Below are 23,979 nucleotides of genomic sequence, written 5' to 3' on the forward strand. Positions count from 1 at the left end.
TAATGGATGTTTATAAATGGGTAATATTTCTCACTGTAGATGTAAAGTGAAGCTTTTGAATCTATTGAAATAACTTTTTCTTGGGCAGGGAGAGAGCACCTAAGAATCTTGTTGTGAGAGGCATGTCTTGTTTTCACACTCCTGAGAGAAAAAATTACTCCATCTATAAATGTTTTTTCCTGAATTCAACTTGTTTTTCCACAGTGCTTTTTAACCATTTTGATATTCCCTGCCTTGAGCATTCTGTTTCCTTTCAAAGTTAGACCCCTAGTGTTTTAAAGCTTGAATTCAGTATATCATGTTTTTGCAGTTACTTGCTTGAAATCCAGTTTTTGCTGGTGATGTTACACAATGGAGACCAGAGAAGTTTCTGATGAGGTCTGCCGAGTCTCAGGCTGCTTTCATAGTCTCGTGGATGACACAATGACATCTTTCTACTATTTAGTAAGAACGGCTGCTGGGCTGCAGCAAATTCCCTTGCTTGTTAACTACCTCATTTCCTTGGGTCTCAGGGTGGCAGTCAACTGACGGGGAATACATCTTTAGATGAAAAGGTTCTGCCTGTTTCCAATGGGAGGACAAAGATCATAAAGGAAAATTAGAGAAAGAAGCTGTTACATCTGTTAAAAACATGAGGAGGGAAGGTAGGAAGTGACAACGAGAGATCAAAAAGTTTGATCTTACTTAACTTCCGGAAATCCTGTTAAACCAAATATTTTTTTCAAATATGATTACGTTTCTCTGTGTTTATTTTAAATCTTTTATACTTACCAGGCTTCATCCTAAACCCTCACAGAAATTGCTAGGAGCTTTGGGTATAAGGAGAGTGCCCCACCATGACTTTAAAGAACAACCTTTTTTCCTCTGGGTGCCTATGGCTGACACTGTGCTCTTGGGGTTACAAAGACCTCCTGCTCCACTCTTCTCTGTCAGGACGGGCAAGGGGAATGAAAAGAGAGAATGAGAGCCCAAAATAGTAGTGATGAGAGCCCATAGAGCAATTAAGATAGAGCTTCCTTCTGCACTGTAGGTACATGCTCCAGTGGACTCACTTTCACTGTTTCCTCTATCTTATATCCCCTAAATGACATATTTTGCAATATCAACCTCATGCACTCACATTCTCTGAAAACACTAGTGGAAAATAATTCACTTGGAACTTGGGTGAGGCTGGACAATGAGGAAAGTCATGTAGATATTTTTTCTACTGTTTAGTTTTTCCCCAATGGTCTGTCATGAAAGGTTGTGATGGGGAGCAGGAAGGCTGTTTGCTATACTGAGTGCTGTTAGAAGAAAAAAAAATCCAAAATGAAATAAGCAGTGGGTGCAATTCATTGCACTATTTCAGTCAGAAATTACTGCCACATTGACTCAGACTTTCTAATGGCTTTTCACAATCAGCCATCTGTAAGCCTCCAATTGGTATGGTGCCTGCAGTATTTATTTTGAAATGTTATATAACCTCACAGCATCTGGAAATACCCACAGTATATACTGTGCAACCATAAACTATATAAATGATAAACAAACTCTTCTATAAAAAAAAGTTTTGTGGAAACATGCAGAAGTAAGGCCAGAATGGCATAAAGTTCATCCAAATGTAGGTGACATTGTGTGCATGCTTTTAAAATTGCCCTATCATTGTGGAAATTCTCATTCTTTGAGAAATATTAATAAAAAATCTTGGTGACAACTTTAGCTAACAGATATTAAAGTGGAGTAAAACAAAATATTCATAAGAGAGGTTTTGCAAGATGTAATGTAATAATGTCATCATAGTGTTCTCCATTTTCATTTAAGTCTTTCAGTTGATCACTTGGGCTGTATTTCAAATGGAATTATATTTGCGTATAAGTACTTGATTAGGACTTCAGGCTGAGTCCATGTGTCTATAAAGATATTTTGAGAAAATTTGCTAGTTTGCTGTTATGCTGGGATAGAGAACCTTCTTCCCAGCAGAAGACACTGTGAAAGCAAATTCATTAATGTTTGTGAGATGATGCCGCTTGTCAAATGTGGAACGTTCACTGAAAAACTGCAATATTTTCAAGCAGCTACACCTTAACATGACGTAAAATTTATCGTATTATTTCAGCGTGAAAAATGGAGAGAGAATAAAAATCAAAGCATTTTAGGTGGACACTTCCTAAAATAGCTTTGAATGTTCCTGTATACTGATGTTTTAAATGTCTGTCTTCCTGCCTTGTTTTGTCTTCTAGCCTTTACCCAAGACAATATATTTTCCCCAGTTTTTCACTGTGGTTTTAGAGGAGGAAAATAGTTCTGGTTTAAATTGATCTGAAACTTTTATTTTTTCACTTTAATCAGCAGCAAATTGAAAAATCTACTCTCCACAGCTTTTTCATGGAGAAGATTCTGTTAAAAATAGGTGGAACAGGTATTCTCTGTCACCCTTTATGTCATTTAGTTGGTTCTATAATTACAGACTAATTAAAAATGTACCTCAATTTGCAAATTTTTAGTTTCTAAAGGTTCTTTGGATCTCACTAGCTGGAAAAAAAGTTGTTATGCATCTCTTCAACATTTGTATGTTAAACTCTTTAAAGTGTATATATTTGACTTCATAAACTACATATTGAGAGAGAGAAGGCGGATGTATATTTGAATTTAGAGGATCATTAAACAATCTTACAGCAGTTCCTTTATAATCCTTACAGTTGAGTTGTCTGAGAGTGCTAATATTTTCAGTTTCTCCGAAGAATTTTTCTGGTATTTACCTTAAAGATTTAGCGAATTTGTAGCACAGAGAAAGAAAAAAAACAAACAAAAAAAAGTCTTGAGATCTTTCTGAAAAGGTAGCTAGATAGTTGTTTAGATAGGTGGCATGGAAATATGCTTTTTTTATTTTCGGACAACATGTGGATTGCAGAAAATTATGACTGCATGTGGATCTATTTCTTCATTCTTTCCCTAGTCTTCCTTTTATCACCAACATACCTATAGAAGCTTTTCTTGTTACCCTTGACATCCCTGGACAGATTTAATTCTATCAGGGCTTTAGCTTTCCTAACCTGATCCCTGGCGGCTCGGACAATTTCTCTCTATTCCTCCCAGGCTACCTGCCCTTGCTTCCACCCTCTGTAGGCTTCCTTTTTGTGTCTGAGTTTGTCCAGGAGCTCCTTGTTCATCCATGAAGGCCTCATGGAGTTTTTGCTTGACTTCTTCTTTGTTGGGATGCATCGCTCCAGAGCCTGGAGGAGGTGGTCCTTGAATACTAACCAGCTTTCTTGGGCCCCTCTTTCCTCCAGGGCTTTATCCCATGGTACTCTACCAAGCAGGTCCCTGAAGAGGCCAAAGTCTGCTCTCCTGACGTCCAGGGTGGTGAGGTTGCTGTGCGCCCTCCTTGCTGCCCTAACGATCTTGAACTCCACACATTCCCACCCTGTGTTGTAGCAATCACTCTTTAAGCTGTCAGAGGTTGTTTCTCTGTTCTAAATTATTATTTCCAATTCCTCCTTCCTACCACATTTCCCCAAAATAAAACCTTCCTGGGAAAAGGCATGTGGAAATGAGTTGTCCTCTAAATCTTCAGTATATGAGGAAAAAACATCATTTTCCAAAATGCCATTGTTCTTAATAACAGTACATTCTACATAATCCCACTATATTTTGCTCTTCCAGATCCTTCAGTATTTCAGGATTTCACAACAAGGAGATCAGAATATGAATTGTTTCTGAATACTTCAAACTGTCCTTCTTCCTAAACCTAGGACACAACTAAACACATAAGTTTCTACTGTTTTGAAGGTATTTATCTTCAGTTCTCAGTCTGTTTAAGTTTAGGTGGGGAATGAAGTTAGAGAGACATAAAAAAAAAAAAGAGACAGAAGGTGTGTTATGCTTTCACAGAACTCTGGTGGTCAGGGAATAAATTTAATTACAGGAGGTTCAGGATATTATATTCTTAAAGCTATTTTGCATGGTATTTAAAATTAAACCATAATTTAGCAGGCTAGTCTTAGAGTGAGAAGACAGTATTTTCTTCATTTGGGGAGATCTGCCAAGTTCTGCCTCCTGTAAAGAATAGGACTTGTCTTGAGTTTTTATGTTGTAGTTCTCTTTCCAAGACAAGATATGGGGGTGGGACATCTTTTTATACATCCACCATATGAACAGATTGACAATGTTACATTAGATATTTTCCTGTTTTTCTATGGAACTTCTTGGAGTGATTGTCTTGGTAGCCAGAGATTGAACTGTGTAGAAACACTTCTAAATGTTTATGCTTTGCAAAGCAATTGTCCTTCTGGACAAAGTTATTTCAAATCTCTGCTTTAGCTATTGTAACTAGACTGTGCGTATCACTGATACTTTCATGTAGATTAACATATCTCTTCACACTTGTGTTAAGCAGTCCAAATGTATAAGTTACACACCTGAGGATTTACAGGTCAGACAGCAACAAACAAAAGGAGAACAAGGTTTTTGACTCTGTCAGACATAGGTACTGTCCTTAGATTCTACAGTCGCCATTTTACCTTTGGTATTAGTCACAGCATTTCACAGATCTCTGCTATACTGCTGCAGCAAGGAAAGCAAAAATTAATGCAAACCTACATAATTTGTTGCTGTTCTGGGGATGTGTGCATACATTAGAACTCCTAATTCATTTTGGACTGGTAGTAAAGACCTTAATTTCCAAAAGAACTTCAGCATTTCAGAATGTGTGGCTTTTTCAGAGCATTTTCCAAATATTCAAAGACAGGAAAATGTATCAAATACTGAGTTGTTATTTTTAGATTACCAATATATAAAAAACAGAGATGGCTGTGATTTTCCACTCTTTCTTAAATGTGTTTCTTTACACTCATTTTTTATTATACCCTTTAGAGGAGTTGACAGACAGAAAAAGAAATAGCTCAATAAAGCCTACTGGAAACATCTGAGGAAATGACTTGAAAAATATCTATGCGGTGAAATTTTGTCCAGATCCTTCCCCTAACCAAGACAAACATTTTTGTTGTGAAGGTACTTTTCCTTTTCTAGAAGCTGATAGCACTTAAATTTCCTTTATGTAAATATTAAAGATAGGGATGAAAGTCACATATTGATTAAAGTGAAAGAAATAAGGTACTAGTAACAATTTCCTCAAACACTGTTTCTTTTTATGGGTCCTGACTCTTTCTACAATGAAAAACATAAAAATAGAACAGTAAAAAGCATTAAATCAGTACATTTTTGCTGTAAATATATGGATAATTTTAAAAGAAAATTCTTACATAAATTGAAGGTAGTCTAGTTAAAAAGGTTTAATTTACAGAACTAGGTGCATTCCAGTTTCTCTTCAAAATGTTACCTGTACCTATTCATCTACCATTCTGGTTTCCTATTCCACAACATCTGGTAAATTTTCCCAATAATCGGGAGTTGAATAACTTCTCAGAACATCTGTATTCAACACATAATCAGTTTTAGAGAAAACATTGCAAGGATGGACAAAAATAATAAAAGGCTATTTTAAGTGGCACAACAATGATGATGACAGTGGTGTTACTCAGCTACAGCTTACTCTTAGAATCATTTCAGTGATGTTTTTCTTCAAAGGGATTGATCTAACGTGCAAGAATTAACAAGCAGTTCATAGATCATAGAATGATCATAGAATGATCATAGAATGGTTTCAGTTGGAAGGGACCATAAAAATCATCTAGTTCCAACACCCCTGCCACGGGCAGGGACACCTTTCCACTAGACCAGGTTGCTCAAAGCCTCATCCAATCTGGCCTTAAATACTGCCAGGGAGGGGCCATCCACAACTTCTCGGGGCAACCTGTTCCAGTGTCTCACCACCCCCACAGGAAAGAATTTCTTCCTAATATCTAATCTAAATCTACCCTCTTTCAGTTTAAAACTGTTACCCCTAGTCCTATCACTGCATGCCCTTGTAAAAAGCCCCTCTCCCACTTTCCTGTAGGCCCCCTTCAGGTACTGGAAGGCTGCTACAAGGTCTCCCCAGAGCCTTCTCTTCTCCAGGCTGAAGAGCCCCAACTCTCTCAGCCTGTCTTCATAGGAGAGCTGCTCCAGCCCTCTGATCATCTTCGTGGCCCTCCTCTGGACTCACTCCAACAGCTCCATGTCCTTCTTATGTTATGTCCCTTCCTTATGTGGCAGTTCTCATCACTTACACAAATGAGATATGTAGGAATTGGTGGTGTACTGCTAACAAAGCAACTATACACTTTTGGAAAGGCATAAGATGCCCTTTATTAGGATTTTTTTTTTCCAAAAGGAATATAAGTATACAAAATCACATTAGGAGGTTAACTAACAATACTAATGGAAATCAAAGACTGTATGTTGTATGCATTTTATGTATGTAACGTGGTCGGGGAACAGACACTTGCATGTTAAAAAAACGGTGTGGTCCCTCCTGATTGTTTTTTAGTTTCAAAATAATTCACAGAATCACAGAATCACAGAATGTTAGGGATTGGAAGGGACCTCGAAAGATCATCTAGTCCAATCCCCCTGCCGGGGCAGGATTGCCTAGACCATATCACACAGGAACGCGTCCAGGCGGGTTTTGAATGTCTCCAGAGAAGGAGACTCCACAACCTCTCTGGGCAGCCTGTTCCAGTGTTCGGTCACCCTTACAGTAAAGAAGTTTTTCCTCAAATTTAAGTGGAACCTCCTGTGCTCCAGCTTGCACCCATTACCCCTTGTCCTGTCAAGGGATGTCACTGAGAAGAGCCTGGCTCCATCCTCTTGACACTTGCCCTTTACATATTTATAAACATTAATGAGGTCATCCCTCAGTCTCCTCTTCTCTAAGCTAAAGAGACCCAGCTCCCTCAACCTCTCCTCATAAGGGAGATGTTCCACTCCCTTAATCATCTTTGTGGCTCTGCGCTGGACTCTCTCTAGCAGTTCCCTGTCCTTCTTGAACTGAGGGGCCCAGAACTGGACACAATACTCCAGATGCGGCCTCACCAGGGCAGAGTAGAGGGGGAGGAGAACCTCTCTCGACCTGCTAACCACACCCCTTCTAATACACCCCAGGATGCCATTGGCCTTCTTGGCCACAAGGGCACACTGCTGGCTCATGGTCATCCTGTAGTCCACTAGGACTCCCAGGACCCTTTCCCCTACGCTGCTCTCCAACAGCTCTGTCCCCAACTTGTACTGGTACATGGGGTTGTTCTTGCCCAGATGCAGGACTCTACACTTGCCCTTATTATATTTCATTCAATTTCTCCCCGCCCAACTCTCCAGCCTGTCCAGGTCTCTCTGAATGGCTGCGCAGCCTTCCGGCATGTCAGCCACTCCTCCCAGTTTTGTGTCATCAGCGAACTTGCTGACAGCGCACTCTAATCCCTCATCCAAGTCATTAATGAATATATTGAATAGAACTGGTCCCAGAACCGACCCTTGCGGAACTCCGCTAGACACAGACCTCCAACTGGACTCTGTCCCGCTGACCACTACTCTCTGGCTTCTTTCCTTCAGCCGGTTCACAATCCACCTCACTACCCGATCATCCACATTAACTCTATCAAATAATTAGTATTGTTTACAAGACCAAGTTAAACGCATACATCATCACATGTGTTGTAATTAGTTGGGATGATAAGATAATACAGACTAAAAATAATCAATCTGAGCTGCCAAAGCTGATCACTTAAGCCAAGTGAAATAACACAAACAACTTTCTTCCATAGATTTCATACACACATATAATTAGCTTTGCCTACGTCTGTGGCCTTTTTATATTTCAGGTCTGAGTAGCCAATTTTCATTGGTGTGAATGTTTTTGAACATTTATTTGAGAGCTTCCTGAGTAAACTTAGTGGAAGAACACACTAAAAGTCTGTTGGAAGCAAACAGTAAAGTTGCACATGCTGGATAAATTAAATCTAGGTAAACTAAATAAAATTAAAGAATAGGATATTTAATATCAAAATTCAAGTGCTATCAAAGAGCTGTTTGTCTGATCTATATTTACAAGAAAAAAAAATCCTTAGTCATTGCAAGTTATCAAATAACAAAACAAGTGCATCTGTTCAGATTCACTTGGGCGAATAACATAAAGACAACATCAAAACCCCTCCTCTTTCAATTTATACCATTTCCTGTTCCAGTTAAGTCAATGAAAGCTATGCTGTGGTTTAAGCAGAGTTACTTTAATAATGAATCTGTCTAATAATACGATCCATTAGACCAGAGGTTAGATATTATAACAGCAAGAGCTATAGAAAAATCTTTACAGGGTAGAAAATTTGAGAGATAAATTATTAATTGTAAATTATTTGCTCTAACAAGATTTTACTGCACTTCTATTAGATACTTTACAGCTCTACAGCACGATATCAGAGATTGAGTATAAAAAATAGAATAAATGATTTAAATGTAAGATTCATAGGGAGGTTTCTTTACACTTAAGTTTGTCCAATCTCCTGTGATGCAGGGTAGGTAATATGAAGTATATTTATGTTAAACATTCTGGATTTTCATGATTTCTGCTGAAGTTTCTAAAAATTTTCTTTGCAGCCTTGTATTTTTTGGCTTAAAAATAAATCATAATCCACTTTGCATTTTGAAAATTTAGCAGAAATATTTTCCTTTTTCCTTTTTTTTTTCTGTCCTATCCCATCTGTATCTACAGTGTGGAAAGAAAGAGAAAAAACAATGATGTACTGCATACTCAGTGTTACTAGAAACATTCTTTTACAGTCTTTAAAAATGCTATACAGCTGAAAGATCTAGTGCCATTCCTTCTGAAGCATATTAAGAGGTAAAAATTCTGTTTAATTGCAGTTTAAATCCTACTTTTTGCCGATCATTTTGGCAGGGCCACAGTTTCACTCAGCATAGTAATAGTTCGCTTCAGGTGCAGCTGGTCTCAGTGCTTACAAGACCACGCTCTTTTAGGTACAATATAGAGTAATAGGAAGCAAAAAATTATTCTGACAGAAATAAATTAGCCAGGCACTGGATAGGCCTATGGAAAGAGCAAACAAAAGCACTGTGACAAAGTTCATACCAGTGTCGTTCTTCTAAGGTTGAGGAGGAGGAAAATCTGTAGGAAGGACTCAACAGAATGGAAGAATCAAAGTGGACTCGAGTAAGAAATTGTGTGAATGGACTTGAGCAGAGTAAGGTAGACATGGGAAGAAGCAGATAATATGAAACAGGTGATATAGGAGTAAGGTGATGAAAATATGACTTCTATGATACAAGAAGTCAGTACAAGTCAAGAGAATGACATTTTAGACTTATTTATGAATATAAACTGATTTTTTTTCTGAGCTGTCTCTTTGCAAAGGGTTAACCAAAACGAGGAATATGCAGCCAGCACCAAATTTTAGAGCATTCAAATGTACACAGATTTGGATCCTAGAGGCCTAGTTACCTGCCGACATTAAATTATTAGGTGCTGCCCTGGAAAACCACCATTTGCTCAACATACTGCTAGAAAAGATATGTTCGTGACAGGTTTTTTACAATTTGCATCAAAAAATCTGTATTAATGTGTTTGAATAATGTTCAGATAATGTTTTTAGGAAAATATCTTTCACACATTATTGTTTCACTATGTTTGCTTAAAAGCGCATTAAATAAATAAGACAATTATCTGAGTAGAGACTATTATCATTGAGTTTGGACATCAGATGTCTGCTCGAGTAAAATCATAGCTTCACTGAGACTTTCTAGTGTCCCAGACTAAATTAAAATCTCACTTGTATCTACTTGCTGCAGCAAAAAGTTACTGTTGAGACTACAGAGATCGAGAAATCACAGAATCACAGAATGGTTGGGGTTGGAATGGGCTGCTGGAGATCATCTAGTTCAAACCCCTGCCAAAGCAGATTCCCCTAGAGCATGTTGCACAGAGTCATGTACAGGTGGGTTTTGAATATCTCCAGAGAAGGAGACTCCACAACCTCCCTGGTGTCCTGGTTTGGCCTAAACCAGGCCCATTTTCCTTTCAGTGATTTTTGCTTTCAGCTAAGTCTCCTCTAAGTAACTGCACTTTCTGAAACTAACTGCATGTTTGCAGACAGTGTCTGCCTCCAAGACTGATAACGTCCGAAGTTTGTAGTTATCGCTGAGGCACCGGTAGGGATGTTGTGCAGTAAGGCTCTTGCTGTACTTATTCTTAGAGAAACCAAGGTCACTGCTGAATTCCTCACTGCTTACAAGTGAAGAGCCGAAGGGGGGTTGCAGCTGCAGTGGGGAGCAGACAGGGCAGGTGACCCAAAATTGACCAACGAGGGTATTCCATCCCACACACGTCATTCTCGGTATAAAGGGGGGGGATCACGAGGGTCTCGCCCTTTTTCTGCTATGGCCGGTGTCCAAGGAGGACTCCGTCTGTTTTCCTGCTGCCCCCGATCCCGATCCGTGCATCCCTGAATCCAGCTCTCGACCGTTGCTAGGCCCAGCCTGGGCCTTCCCAGAGCCTGCCCTGCAGTGCCGGTGGTGACGTGGCTGACTTCAGGGGAGCTCAATCTTGGTTTTGTATATATATTTGTATATATTTGATTATTTCTATTATTATTATTATACTCTTTTTCATTATTATAGTTTATTAAAACTGTTTTAACTTTCCAACCCGTAAGTCTCTCTCCCTTTTCCCTTTCCCTTTCCCTTTGGGGGGAGGGGGGAGATAACAGAGGGCATCTGCCACAGGTTTAATAACTGGGCAGCCTGTTCCAGTGCTCTGTCACCCTCAAAGTAAAGAAGTTTTTCCTCATATCGAGATTGAACTTCCCGTGTTTCAGTTTGTGCCTGTTTCCGCTTGTCCTGTCACTAGGTACCACGGAGAATAGTCTGGCCCCATCCTCTTGACACCTGTCCCTAAGGTATTTGTAAGTATTGATAAGATCCTCCCTCAGTCTTCTCTTCTCCAGGCTAAACAGACCCACCTCTCTCAGACTCTTCTCATAAAGGAGATGCTCCAGTAGTTCCTTGTCTTTCTTGAACTGGGGGGCCCAGAACTGTACACAGTACTCCAGGTGTGGCCTCAACAGGGCAGTGTAGAGGAGGAGGATAACCTCCCTCAGCCTGCTGGCCACACTCTTCCTAATGCACCCCAGGATACCATTGGCCTTCTTGGCCACGAGGTCACACTGTTGGCTCATGGTGAACTTCTTGTCCACCAGGACTCCCAGGTCCCTATCTGCAGAGCTGCTTTCCAGCAGGTCAGCCCCCAGCCTGTACTGGTGCATGGGGTTATTCCTCCCTGGGTGCAGGACCCTACACTTGCCTTTGTTGAATTTTATTATGTTCCTCTCTGCCCAGATCTCCAGCCTGTCCAGGTCTTGCTGAATGGCAGCACAGCCTTCTGGTGTATTGGCCACTCCTCCCAGTTTTGTGTCATCAGCAAACTTGCTGAGTGTACACTCAGTCCCTTCGTCCAGATCATTGATGAATAAGTTAAACGGGACTGGACCCAGTACTGACTCCTGGGGAACACCACTAGCTATAGGCCTCCAACTAGACTCAGCATCACTAGTCACAACCCTCTGAGCTCTGCCATTCAGCCAGTTCTCAATCCACCTCTCTGTCCAAAAATATTGGAATTTTGAATTGAAAATATTTTTTCCAAAATATTGGAAAAAAAGTTCCTCATCCAGTTTTTGTTTGGCTTTTCACAAAATGGTGAAGAGGGAACAGATAAGACTTTTTGTGTGTATATACAATGCATTTTAAAGAGAAAAACACAAGTAGGGTGTCATTTTAGGGGTTCTCAATGATACACACAGTATTTGAACACATTGCTTTTAACATGTTCCTTAAACTATCTGGCATATTTTTTATATAATATGGGGCATAGTATAAGAACTACTGGCTTTATGACCTCTCAGCAACAGTGACAACGTCACCATGCTAAGTTTCATTTAATTCCCATATCTCAGCAGAAAACTGAAAAACAAACAGGCAGACATTAAAATTATTTTTGCATTAAAAGATAAGTGCCTAGAAAGGTTTTGACATGAAAATTCCCATAGATTTAACTACAGACTAAATGTCAAATGCTTTTGAAGATGATAATCTGGGTAGGGGTAAGACCCTGAAGCAGCCATGCTACAGTGATTGCTAAGAGAGCCAAGGCACACACTCAGGAGGCCAAGAATGCACACTTTAATTTTCAACAGTAGAGAATTGAATGAAGCTTTCCATTGTCCCAGAGAATGTCCTAAATGTCAAACTATCAGTTAAAACACTGGGAAAGGCAACACAACAGAGTTTTGTGTCCTTAATAGTCATGACAGAAGAAAACTACTGAAATAGTGTCTGCAGGCAAGACAGGTCAATGAATGTGAATTTGGGCAGTTTTAAACATAATCTATATGTCAACATTAGACTACTTGTAAGCTTTAATGTCAGAAACTGAAGAGCAATTATACTTCAGATGCCTTCAGGATGAGATGACAGAGGAAGAAGAGTTCCACAGACAGCTTTGGATTTGTGTTTATGAAATAGTAGAAGCCCAGAAGGGTCTCTGGATCTGGTTTATAAGGACCTTGCTCATAGTTGCATGATTGTGGTGGAAAAAGGAGCTGAAATCAGACTCAAAAACAAGACTGTCTTTAAGACTCTAACATCATCATCATTAGATACATATTCAAATTTTCTTTAAGTTTTTTTCATCAGATGCCTGTATACTGTATATATAGATGATGGAAACTTTCATAATCCCATGTGGAAAATTCCATTGCTGCATTGTGGACACAATGAACTGTAGAGTTTATCAGGGACTTTCAGATGTCTTGTTGCATATCCTCAGTGGTGAGAGTATCTCTTGTTTCTTGACTGCCTTTGTAATCTTAAACTTTGATACATGCATATGATATTCAGCATGTGAAAAGATGGACTATACTTTCTCAATAGACTAGAAAGGCATTCGGGTGTTTTCTGGTGAATGACAGCCTTTTACCTTGGCTTCCTGACTCAGGATGTACTGTATAAGCTAAGGAGTAAACCCAAGGCTCTGCAGGGTTGTAGCAGTCTACCACATGTTGCCTGCAGATGTGCTTGGGTTTTAAAGATGCATTTCACTCACGACCAATACATAAATCTAGCCAGCCTGAATAAATGGGCGAAAGAGTAGGATGGATAAAACAAAAGTATAATATGCCAGTGATTTACTGCATCATTTTGGGAAAGTTACTGGCAGAGATAGAGTCAGATATCAGGATTACTTGGTTGTCAGTACCAGCTTTTCTTCCTCTAAGTCAGATGCACAATATGGTCATCTGGCATAAATCCCCAAGACAGAGACCTGAGAGGGATATTATGGAGTGAATACAATAGCAAATGTGATTCTAATTTGCCTCTGATTATGGAAGTCAAGTACTTTTAAATACTTCTCTCCACTATGATCAAATAATGATTTTAATCAACTAATATGGGAGATAAATTGTAAAAAATACCTATGAAGAGAAAATACAGAAAAATACTTAGAAATATACAGGTATAAGTGGTACGGACAGGAAAAACAAAGATATCACTAATCCTCAAAACCAAGTCCTATGTTTTCTGTTAAACTGTATATTTTCTATTAAAATTCCTAGTGCCACAGCATTTTTGCAGTGTTTTGCATTTTTTCGTTTCATTCATGCAACAACCCACTGAGCTGGAATACCATCAGTATTATTGCCAGTTTCTGAAGAAAGAGGACAAGGTGGTGATATTAAGTGACTTGCATAACGCCTCTTATCAAGTCTATACCAGAGCTGGGTTCACAATTTGGAAGCTCTTGACCTCCTGTTTGGTATTTGGCAGCCTAGACCATGACATAGCTCAAATCCAATTTCAGATTCTTATAAAATAATAGAGGAAATATAAGGGAGCAAAATTCTAGTCAAAATAATCTTACTGAAAGTTTTCTTGGAGGCTTCAATAGAATAAAATTGGTGGAAACAGTCCATCTATGAGTCGCTTATAGCGATTCCACAAGTAATAAAGATCAGATGCTAATTTAAAAAAGCATGACAAATTTACCAAAAGAATCTTCTTCCCTTAAGAATCATTTGAAAAATTAATTTGTATTGGCCTAGCTATGTTTAATGTCATGTGTCCCAAAAAACAGCTTAGTACACAACAGAGAAGGTTTGGAATAAGAATTGTGTTGTATGGGAAACATAATCATAGCACAGGTATCCTTATTAGACCTGGGTTTAAATAGAGGCTTTAAATTCTAAAGCATTAACAGAATTCACTGATTAAAATTTCAGAAGATGCTGTACTTTGAGATTGTAAACTGACATGAGAGCAGAGAAAACTGGTGAAGACTATTAGGAAGGTTAGAAATATAAAAATGATAGCAGGAGACTGTCTTACTTGCCAAGGCTCATTTAATCCTCACAGTGATATGAAGCTGAAAAGAAAGCAAAAACACAGAGGAAGCAACACTGCCAAATGAGACCAAGCAATCCTAGTGAACACGAGATTAGCTTGAAATGTCGTATGACAGCAAATGTAGCCAAGACTTTTTTTAGGCAATCCATAGTATCACCACGTCACCAAGTGAAGAGAAAGACAGCAGTCCTGCACCTTTTACTGTGACTTAACTAAAACTGAAGACTGAAAACAGATTTAGGCCACAGAAACTGTAGAAAGTCAGAAATGCATTAAAAATTATTAAGAAGTCAGCAGGAATGACTGATGAGGGAAGATTAAAATAGCTTGCTGTTTAAATGATAAATGATAACTGGGAAGAGATGAGATAGATGGCTACAAATAGATCTGGTCAGAATATTGGAAGTGAAGGGAAAAGTCACCAACTTTTTTTTTTCCTTTTTCTAAAAAAAAAAGAAAACACTACAAAAAAATCTTGTTCAGTTCTGTCTCCAAGAGCCTGACTTGCAGCACATAAAAGCAGCACATCCCAAGACGAAAAGTTTCCATTATTAGTTTATAGTGCTGCATTTTGTCCATCTAAGGAACAATACCACAATGTTTGATATTTACCAGAATGACCATTTTCAGCTCGACCCCCAAACATCCTAGCAATTATTTTTTACAGGCTGTACTTTTTACTGTCGATGTCATTGTGGAGACAGACTTCACTGTCTAACCACATGTCTGTGTAGGTCTTTCTCTGTCTTTCTTGGAAGTATTTGTAATTATAAAATGTGTACTATGCATCTTACTGTGCAAACTTTAGTATTGTAAATAGTAAAAATTAAGTTTTTGCATTTAATCGTGCTTAGAATAAGCTGTCAATGATGGGAACTTTCATATTTAAAAATCTTTCTCCACAGAATTAGTCTTTTGTTATCACATAGAACTAATACATAGTGTTGATTATTTCCTGGCTCAGCTCTAGACATGAACTCAAATGGAATTTGTGGTTTTTGGGGAAATGAAAGCATGCTTCATTTTTCCTAAGGTTTTCTTTGTAAAAATAATAAATACATAGAAGTGTGGTTAAATCTCTGTATATATTACTAGCACAGTTGATTTTTATTTTCAGAAAGTCTTTCAGTTTTCTTTGAAGATTTTCAGTTTTCTCGTTTCAGTTTTTCTTCAGTAGACCTTAATTCTTCCTAAAGTCACTGCAAGTAATATTTAGTTCATTCAAATCATAGAATCATAGAAACATAGAATGGTTTGGGTTGGAAGGGATCATTTAGTTCCAACCCTCCTGCCACGGTCAGGGACACCTTTCCACTGGAACAGGTTGCTCAAAGCCCCATCCAATCTGGCCTTGAACACTTCCAGGGAAAAGACATCCACAACTTCTCTGGGCAACCTGTTCCAGTGACTCACTACCCTCACAGTAAAAAATTTCTTCCCAATATCTAACCTAAATCTACCCTATTTCAGTTTAAAACCATTACCGCTCGTTCTATCACTACATGCTTTTGCAAAAAGTCCCTCTCCAGCTTTCCTGTACTCCCCCTTCATACAGACTTTTTCTATCTGCTTAAAAGAAACAAATGTTTTATTTACAAAAGGAAAGAAAACAGCTCCAAGATGAAAGCACATAAATATGCAGAAGCTCCTGAAAGCATTACTAAACTTGTTGAAGGAATTTTTTTAAAAATGAAACCAAGTATAGATCTTACTAAAAAAAAACCAAAACTAATCATCAATGTAAATCTTTCCTAACATCTTTTAAATAGATTTATCTGAGATTTTAATTTTAACAGAATTGTTACAGTTTGGCCTCATTGGTCTATTCAGCATAGGAAAATGCATAAGGATAATTTCAGAGACATATTTTCAGTATTCAGTAAAAATTTAACACGGCTGATGAGTTCCAATCGATCTTTTAAGATGAGAAACAGTTGTATGACTAGGAAGATGCTGAAGTCAATCACTCTCAAAATCCCTTTAAACAGCTTAGGTCCTCAAGTCTCTCTATGTCCCAAATGGTTTTGCAGTTTGACCGAAAAGCTGTCTCTTCAAAATCAAATTTTGCATTTTGCTGTGAGGAGTCATTGGTAAAATGCATAAGCAGCATTGGGAGCAGAGGTCCAATAAGATTATCGTGGTCCCTTCTTGCCCCCATCCCCCAAAGAAGTGCCTGGGAGTTACCGGGATATGCAATTAGACAACTTACTAATTTTCCCTTTGCTTCAGGTCCTGTGCTCTTCCCTGCACTGGGACACAGCCCAACTTAAAAGGGATTGTTGTCTTCACTATTCTGGTGTTAGCCACAGAGCCCTAGGAGGAACATCTCCTATGAAATGGGAGATGTGGGCTCAAGCGTTCATCTTATGGACTGAAGATGAGTTGACAGCCACAAAGCAATGATTTGTCATGCTGATGCTTAACTGAACTTCGTCAGAAAATGCTGAAAAAGTGAAGGAAGCCAGGGCTTAAAATCTTCCCCCCTCTTCAGCACTTCAAATTGACTTGTTTAGACTTATCCCATGTGCGTGCTGAACAATAGGAATCTCATTTTGCTCATTGACATTTTCATTCTTGTTTAACGTTAGGAATTTTAATGTTTAAAACAGGTTTGCAAACTTTGTTTTCGAACCAGAGATCTATGCGGTAATGAAATTGGTCTAATTTATAACTTTTATGTTCAAGTATACCAAGACTTAAAATAGTTAGTTCTGGGTAGAATAGTTAAATCAACTACAGTATAAACAATGCTGTATATAATGAAATGTATTGAATAAATAAATATAATGATGTGTATTGACAGCTAGATATTATTCATAAAGCATTTCTTAAAAGATATGTTTGGCATATAGAGGATGTTTATTAACAGAAAGGGTCAGTGCAATAATAGGAAATTAGCAAGGTACTTTATTAAAGGCTGCAAGGAAACGAGATGATTTTAGATGTATTTCTTTCACTATTTCATTTATTTCTGTGGTTGTATGAGTTACAATGTTTGTGATTTTACTGATAGCTTAAAAATAGGTATAATTCAGTATTCACAGATGCAAATTGTGAGGTGTAAAACTTACAAGTTCTTTCTCATTGTACTGAAGATCCCATGTACCATTGATTTTTATTAAATATTCACAATAGTATTGTACCTCGACCAGTAAAGCTATCAAATCTCAATTATTCACATGTTAATATTATTCTCACCCTTTGAATTTCTGCAGCATGTTTTCCTGAGTGCTCATTTGAATATGAGAACCCACCTGACAACTACTTTTCTTTGTGTTATAAAAGTATCATAAATTTGCATTGCAAAGAACAACTACAAGAGAGAAACATTCAATGTCCTATTCAAAATCTATTTAAATTAGTGCATAGCAAAACTAGGAAAAATAAAATGAGATTTTTTATGAAATAAAAAAAAAGGAATAGTTCACTAAATCCCATGTTAGCTAAACAATAGGAGAAGTGGAGTGTAGTACTCTGGTGTTTTGAAAACAGTTGTGATGGCAATAATTAAAGAGCTTTGTTGTGTATAATTTTCATGCAAGTCTTGTCTGGCAGAAGATTTTCTGTAGATTTTGTCCCCTTGTCATTCTTACCGTTAGTGTGTCCATGGTGCCCTAATGTACCAGCTGAGGTCACAACATTGTGTTAGAAGCTATATGAAAATACATTCAGAGACAGCTCTTAGTCAAAAAAAAATGCAAGTCTGAAGTCTAAAAAGTGGAAACAGAGGCACAAAAAAGTGTCTTACTGAGAGTCATACAGCAGGCTAGTGGAAGAGACAGGTCTACCAGCCAAGTCTACTACTTTCTAGACCAGTGGTCTTGCTTGTGAGACACTGCCTCTGTAAATTTAGTAAAAACAGTTCAGCTACACAGCTGATAAACATACACAGACAACATTAACAAGATGTTAAGAATTGTATAAGGACAGACACAGCTGCTTTGCTGGATCTTCACAAAGATGAACACAATACTGTCGGTGTTGTTTTCCCAACAGAAGTGGTATTTGCGCACTGAAGTGTTGTGCATCTTAGCACCACAGGGGATACCAGTGGTTCCCTGTTCACCAGGTACTTGACTGCATTAACTTTTATCTTTATGCCTAGCTACTCTGCCATGTTACCTCTTCAGTTTGGGTCATTAGAGCTCTTTAAGCTAACATGGCTATGCTATTGTCACTTTGACTCCTGTGTAAATGCAGGTATATCTAAGATTGGTTTAAAATTGCTAGTTCTCAGATAATATCAGCAGTCAACTTTATGCCAACATGGAGCTCAATGTGCATTATATTTATGCTTTGTAGGTGGTTTGTCTTCAAACTGTTGTGGTACCAAGCATATTATTATGACTGTTGACAATATTCAGGTTAACTATATATAGACATGACTTCAACATGCATGATCTGCACAGCAATCTAGAAATACACAGTATTGAGTCTGTAATATGATAAAGCTCAGAGGCTTTTGGTCAAGGCAGTTTTGCTGGTTTTCCATGATGAAATTTGTGCATGTATACAGTACCTTGTGTTCCCAGAATGTATTTAAAATTAACAAACTTACAAGAAAACATATTTTTTCTTGTTTTCTACAGTGTTTTCTCTAAATGTTGGAATATGAAGCTGTCATAGTAAGTTGTTAAACAAGTGAAAGCTATTTGACTGATAGCTCCGCTGCTTGTGTTCTTTTAATAAAGCAGATCATTTGCTAGGACTCAGGAGGACTGCCCACACATCTCCACTATGCACTTTTACCTGAAGGGTGGGGTTTGGATCCTGTGTGATGGAGACGGTCAAAGTGCTGATGGCTGTGGCCTTTTTGTTCACCAGGAACTGTGTGGAGTTCAGTAACAATGGTTTCTTTTTTCGTTAGACTAGCTTAATATATGGTAGCTATTGATTTAAAATATGAAACTTCTGCTAGTTAGTGTCAAGCTTTAGGTGTCCAGAATATTGGTCATTATGCCTTTTCATCTTGAGCAATGAACTGAGCTTTAACTGTGAGCAGTATTTAACTGGATTCTCTTCCTGCCTGAGCTGTTACTGTGATATGATCAAAAGTATGAACAGGTTAAAAAATAGTAACATAATTCTTAGCTGTAAGAGATGGCCTCTATTTGACTGCTGTCTAAATGACCTCCTTCTTACAAAAATAAGTTCTCACTGTTTAGAGGTATACATATTTTTGACATTTCTGTTGTCTAACATAGTGAAAAGAAACCCAGCAGCCTCATGGGACAATTTCTTTCATTTCACTTCCATCTAAGCAAATTGATGTAAAGGGAGGGACCTGCTGGCGGGTGGAATTTGCATACGTATTAACAAAATCAGGTGCACTTCAGAAGTGGGAGGCTAGATGAACAGAAAAAGTGTCTTTTTTTCTTTTGCCAAATCTTTCCCAGGAATAACGTGGATATTTCCATTTGAGATATGCCAGGATGTATTTATACTTGTGGCCTCAGAGGAAAGAGCACAACAGCAAGTAAATCTGTGTTCCTATAATTAAGGAAGATTGGTTTTATACTTTTTAATTCTAGGAATATAAGCCACTTGTGCTTCCCTTGTCTTTTCTCTTTTCTTTTTTTTTGTACTAAATGAATAGGGAAAATTGCTCTGTTAGAAACATATTGATTGCAATAAAGAACTGTATGTTACCTGCCCTGCACTCTTCACAACGGTCAATGATACTTAACAGCTGAGAAATGTGCTCTGGCTGACACTTGCCGAACAAAAGCAGAGTTGTTTTTCATTGTTAGAGTTTGTTCTCTACATGGCCTTGAATGTTCATTTCTTTTGGCATAGTAATGATTCATTCTCTTGCTTTGCCATTTCTAAATGGCTAGGTACTTAAAAAGTCAATACTGAATTTCTAATCAGAAATCCATATGTGATTACAGTAAAGCTCCATTGTCACAGCATTGCATTAAAAGATGTATTGGTATATTTTATATCTATAAAAACAAGAAGTTTTTATTTGACTTATCAACAGTATTTTAAAATGTGCTACCTTGGTTTTACTGATAATCATTTTTAGAAAGTATAACTCTTCTGAGTCTGGATTAATCCTAAGTGAAAAATGAAAAGTGAATTATTGCTGGAAAAATCATCCAAAGTCAGACGTAACTGTATGCTTTGAAACATCATTCTATTTGTTCTTTATTTAAGGGTTAAAACCAAGTCATCCCACCATGACCGGCAAAACACAGACCAGCAATGTCACCAATAAGAATGACCCAAAGTCCATCAACTCCAGAGTCTTCATCGGTAATCTGAACACAGCCATTGTCAAAAAAGGTGACATCGAAGCGATCTTTTCAAAGTATGGGAAAATAGTTGGCTGCTCAGTGCACAAAGGTTATGCATTTGTACAGTACATGAGCGAGAGGCACGCGAGGGCTGCAGTGGCGGGAGAGAATGCCAGGATCATCGCAGGGCAGCCACTAGGTAAGGGTTTGTTCATATAATTGAAATATTGTTTTCTCTTTCCTTTCTATTTGAAATATTATCTGCTGCTAATGCCTTGGTGACTAGTAAGTTTGTTTTGCCATTGTTCGTTCTAAGCGTATTTCTAGGATGTTGGATCTGGCAGAATTTTCAAAGTATTAGATGTTACCTAAATATTACAAAATGTTTATTGCTATAAACTGCTGATTTATTAAACATATCACTTCTGACAGCTTTATACTTATCTGTGTAATCCCATTGCAGTGAACATGATTACTTATGTGAGGAAAATATAAGTATTTTCTCTTAGATTCCAGTTAGCAATGTTAATGTAATATAACAAGACTCATCTAATAGGTGTCATTATCTTGCATTTAATGAGTTTAAAATAATATCCAGCCCAGTGTGGTGTGTCAGATTTTATACAGAATCAAAAGAATGAATTTTGTTAGTTCTTAGAATTATACCACATCAGATTGCAATGCTGTTATTCATTTAGAGTAGTTTATTATGAACAACTTAGGTTGAAGTTATTCCCATACGATGTTGTGGACACTGTTCACCTGAACTCTAAATTTAAAAAAAAAAAAAAAAGTGTAACATTTTTGTTTTCTAGTGCTTTGTCACGAATGCTTATGTATGGTCTGACTGTTCCTTATTGCAAGTGTTACCTCTGAAAGCTATTTACATTTTGATATGGAGACTGTCAATGATAAAATCATCTGGACTGCAGTGCTAACCCCATCTGTCATATATATAGTAATGATGGACAGTATAGCAAGATGTTTGGTAGGAGCCAGAGATCTTTCACTAGACCTCTGAACCATGTCGCTCAGATCCAAACCCATGTGTGTAATGGCTATGTCAGGAAAAGGTGAAGTGTAGCTAGTGCTTTGGCTGTAACAAGTCATAAAGAATGGATATGGCTTATTCATTTTCAATTTCTCATACTGTGGAAATCTGTTTTTCCAATTATTTGCAAAAATTGAGGTGTTTGTGTTAGATGGGTTGTTGTTTTGTCACAGTTGCTCAAGAGTAATTTTAAGTTTTATAACCCCTGTATTTTGTGTTCAAAAGAAAAACAGATTAAAGAAATCCAATTACATTTTACGGGAGATTACTTTACAACTTTTTAGGACAACTTATATATATCAGTGAAATAAAAGAACTCAAATGATAAAGCAAGGCAGCAAAGTCAGTCTGTAAGATGGCATTATTAGAAGATGTTTCCTGGAGCAGTGGTCTCCAAGCAATAGGCCATGTAATGCCATCAGTGCATTATTTACAGCTCCTTGCACACTGGTCTGACCAGATTTTTTAAACTGTGTTTTCCTAAGGCAATAGATCTGTTATTACTATGACTACTGTTGCTAGTCTCTCTTAGTATTTCTTGTGGCATCTATAATATGCCAAGTGCTTTGTACAAGGAAATGTTCTTGCTCTATTCAGAGTACTTCTGTGCTTTGTACAGAAGGTAAATGAAGTTATTGTAAAAGAAATTAAGGGACCAATAATTGCTTGAGTTGTTCAAATATTTTAATAATAACAGAAAGTTTATTCAATACTAAATTTCAACAGTATAATCTTAAAATACTTTGATTTTTCTGTAGTCTTGTGATGGCATGTTTCATGCCTCAATTCCTGATGTATCAAGGAGTATAAAGAATAAGCAAGGTGAAATTTTCTTTTATCTGTTCCAAACCACATTTACTCTTTCTGTATATGAAATACAGTTGTCATTGTTATTGTCTGACAAAGAAAACAACTTTGTAAAAGTGGTACTCCTCGTTAGACAAACTGTTTCTATGAATTCTTTTCATTAGCAGTAGACATTAAGAGTTGCCTCAAAATAATGAGGAGCTGATAGATAAAATTTGCTTGGCATTATGACCCAGAAGAATAACTTCTGTGAAATTGTGCATTTGAATGGAAGGAAGTAAAAGGTAGAGTCGTTACTGTGAAACTACTCGATGAAAAAAGACTTTGTTCTCTGTCCTGAGAGCCTTGCATTCTGAAATAAACAGAACACATGATTTTATATCAACAGTCAAGGCATGGAAACAGGACAAGAAAAGCCTTTTACAGATGTACAAATAAACTTGATTAGCTTAGCTGGATTTTCTTTTAAAAGGCATTAGAACATATTAGTAATATAATGAGGGCTGGATGGTAGTCAGTTTTGGAAAGCTGTTTGAACAAAAGAATATTTGAAAAAGATTATCCCATAGTATATGTCTGATACTACTATACACTCTAGTATTCAGTACCTCACAAAAGAAGGAATAAATTAATTTAGACTGCATTATTAATCTACATTAGTTCTTTCATGACTTTGGCAAACTGACTATGTATGTTAGCTCCGGTCTTCTATGGAGTCCTGCCATTCAAAATTATTATAACCTCTACATCAGCTTTACCTGTGAGTCAGAAACTGTTCACATGTATGTAATTGAAATTAAAAACTGAACCTATAAATTACTATAACTGTATGCAGTGCTGCACAAATCACTGAAGATACTGCTGCAATTCCCATCCAGTTGTAGGCAATGGAATAGCATTAATGGTGTGCATTAGAGTCCTGTCCAAATGTTTCTTCTGAGGTGCGGTCCCAAGTGTTAGGCTCCATAGGTACTTCACAAGGCATTTTGTTTAACAAATTCCTCAGAAGTATAAATCTAAAGCATTGGTAGTGCCCTCAGTCTTGCCAGCTTCCCGTGGGTCATTGTAATTGGCCTGCTGCTCTCCTTGATCAACTGTCAAGCTCCTATAAGTGTTTGATAGCCAGTGATGTGTAATGGCTATGCCATGGATATTGTAACTTCAGAGAAGTGGATTTCATAGGCCGTGTAGTTATTTCCAAGTTTTCTGTTCCATGAAATGCAACATGCTCTGAAAAGCTGTGGGGAAGAGATTGTAAAGAAACACAAAAAAACATACTTAAGAAATTTATTGGTATTATTGCGAAGTTCAGTGTAGTTTTTTGAAGTGATATTATATCTTCCTCGGAATAGCATGTTTTCCTGGCCTACAACAGGGCAGGGACAGGTCAATATTAGGCAGAGGAGTCTGCTTCACAACGATTATTTTGTGAATTACTTCATTCTGGACCAATAAAATGTTAAAGTTGGTCTAGGACTAAAGTGCAAGTTATGTTCCCAGTTGTGGGAACACGCCCACATAATCCCCTCTGCTGTATCACCTCAAAAGTTTTTCATC

General features: G+C 37.7%; 1 protein-coding gene across 1 annotated transcript in view; it reads left to right on the plus strand.

The window, feature by feature from the left end:
• Positions 1–23,979, plus strand: part of RALYL (RALY RNA binding protein like) — a 471,140-nt gene that overhangs the window by 203,215 nt on the left and 243,946 nt on the right. Inside the window, exon 3 of the mRNA XM_068396465.1 lies at positions 20,485–20,763. Coding sequence (XP_068252566.1) covers positions 20,508–20,763 — 256 coding nt within the window. The 5' untranslated portion in view covers positions 20,485–20,507. The remainder of the gene's footprint in view (positions 1–20,484; positions 20,764–23,979) is intronic.

This window comes from Nyctibius grandis, chromosome 3 (assembly GCF_013368605.1).
Source record: "Nyctibius grandis isolate bNycGra1 chromosome 3, bNycGra1.pri, whole genome shotgun sequence".
In the NCBI taxonomy this organism is placed as follows: domain Eukaryota; kingdom Metazoa; phylum Chordata; class Aves; order Nyctibiiformes; family Nyctibiidae; genus Nyctibius; species Nyctibius grandis.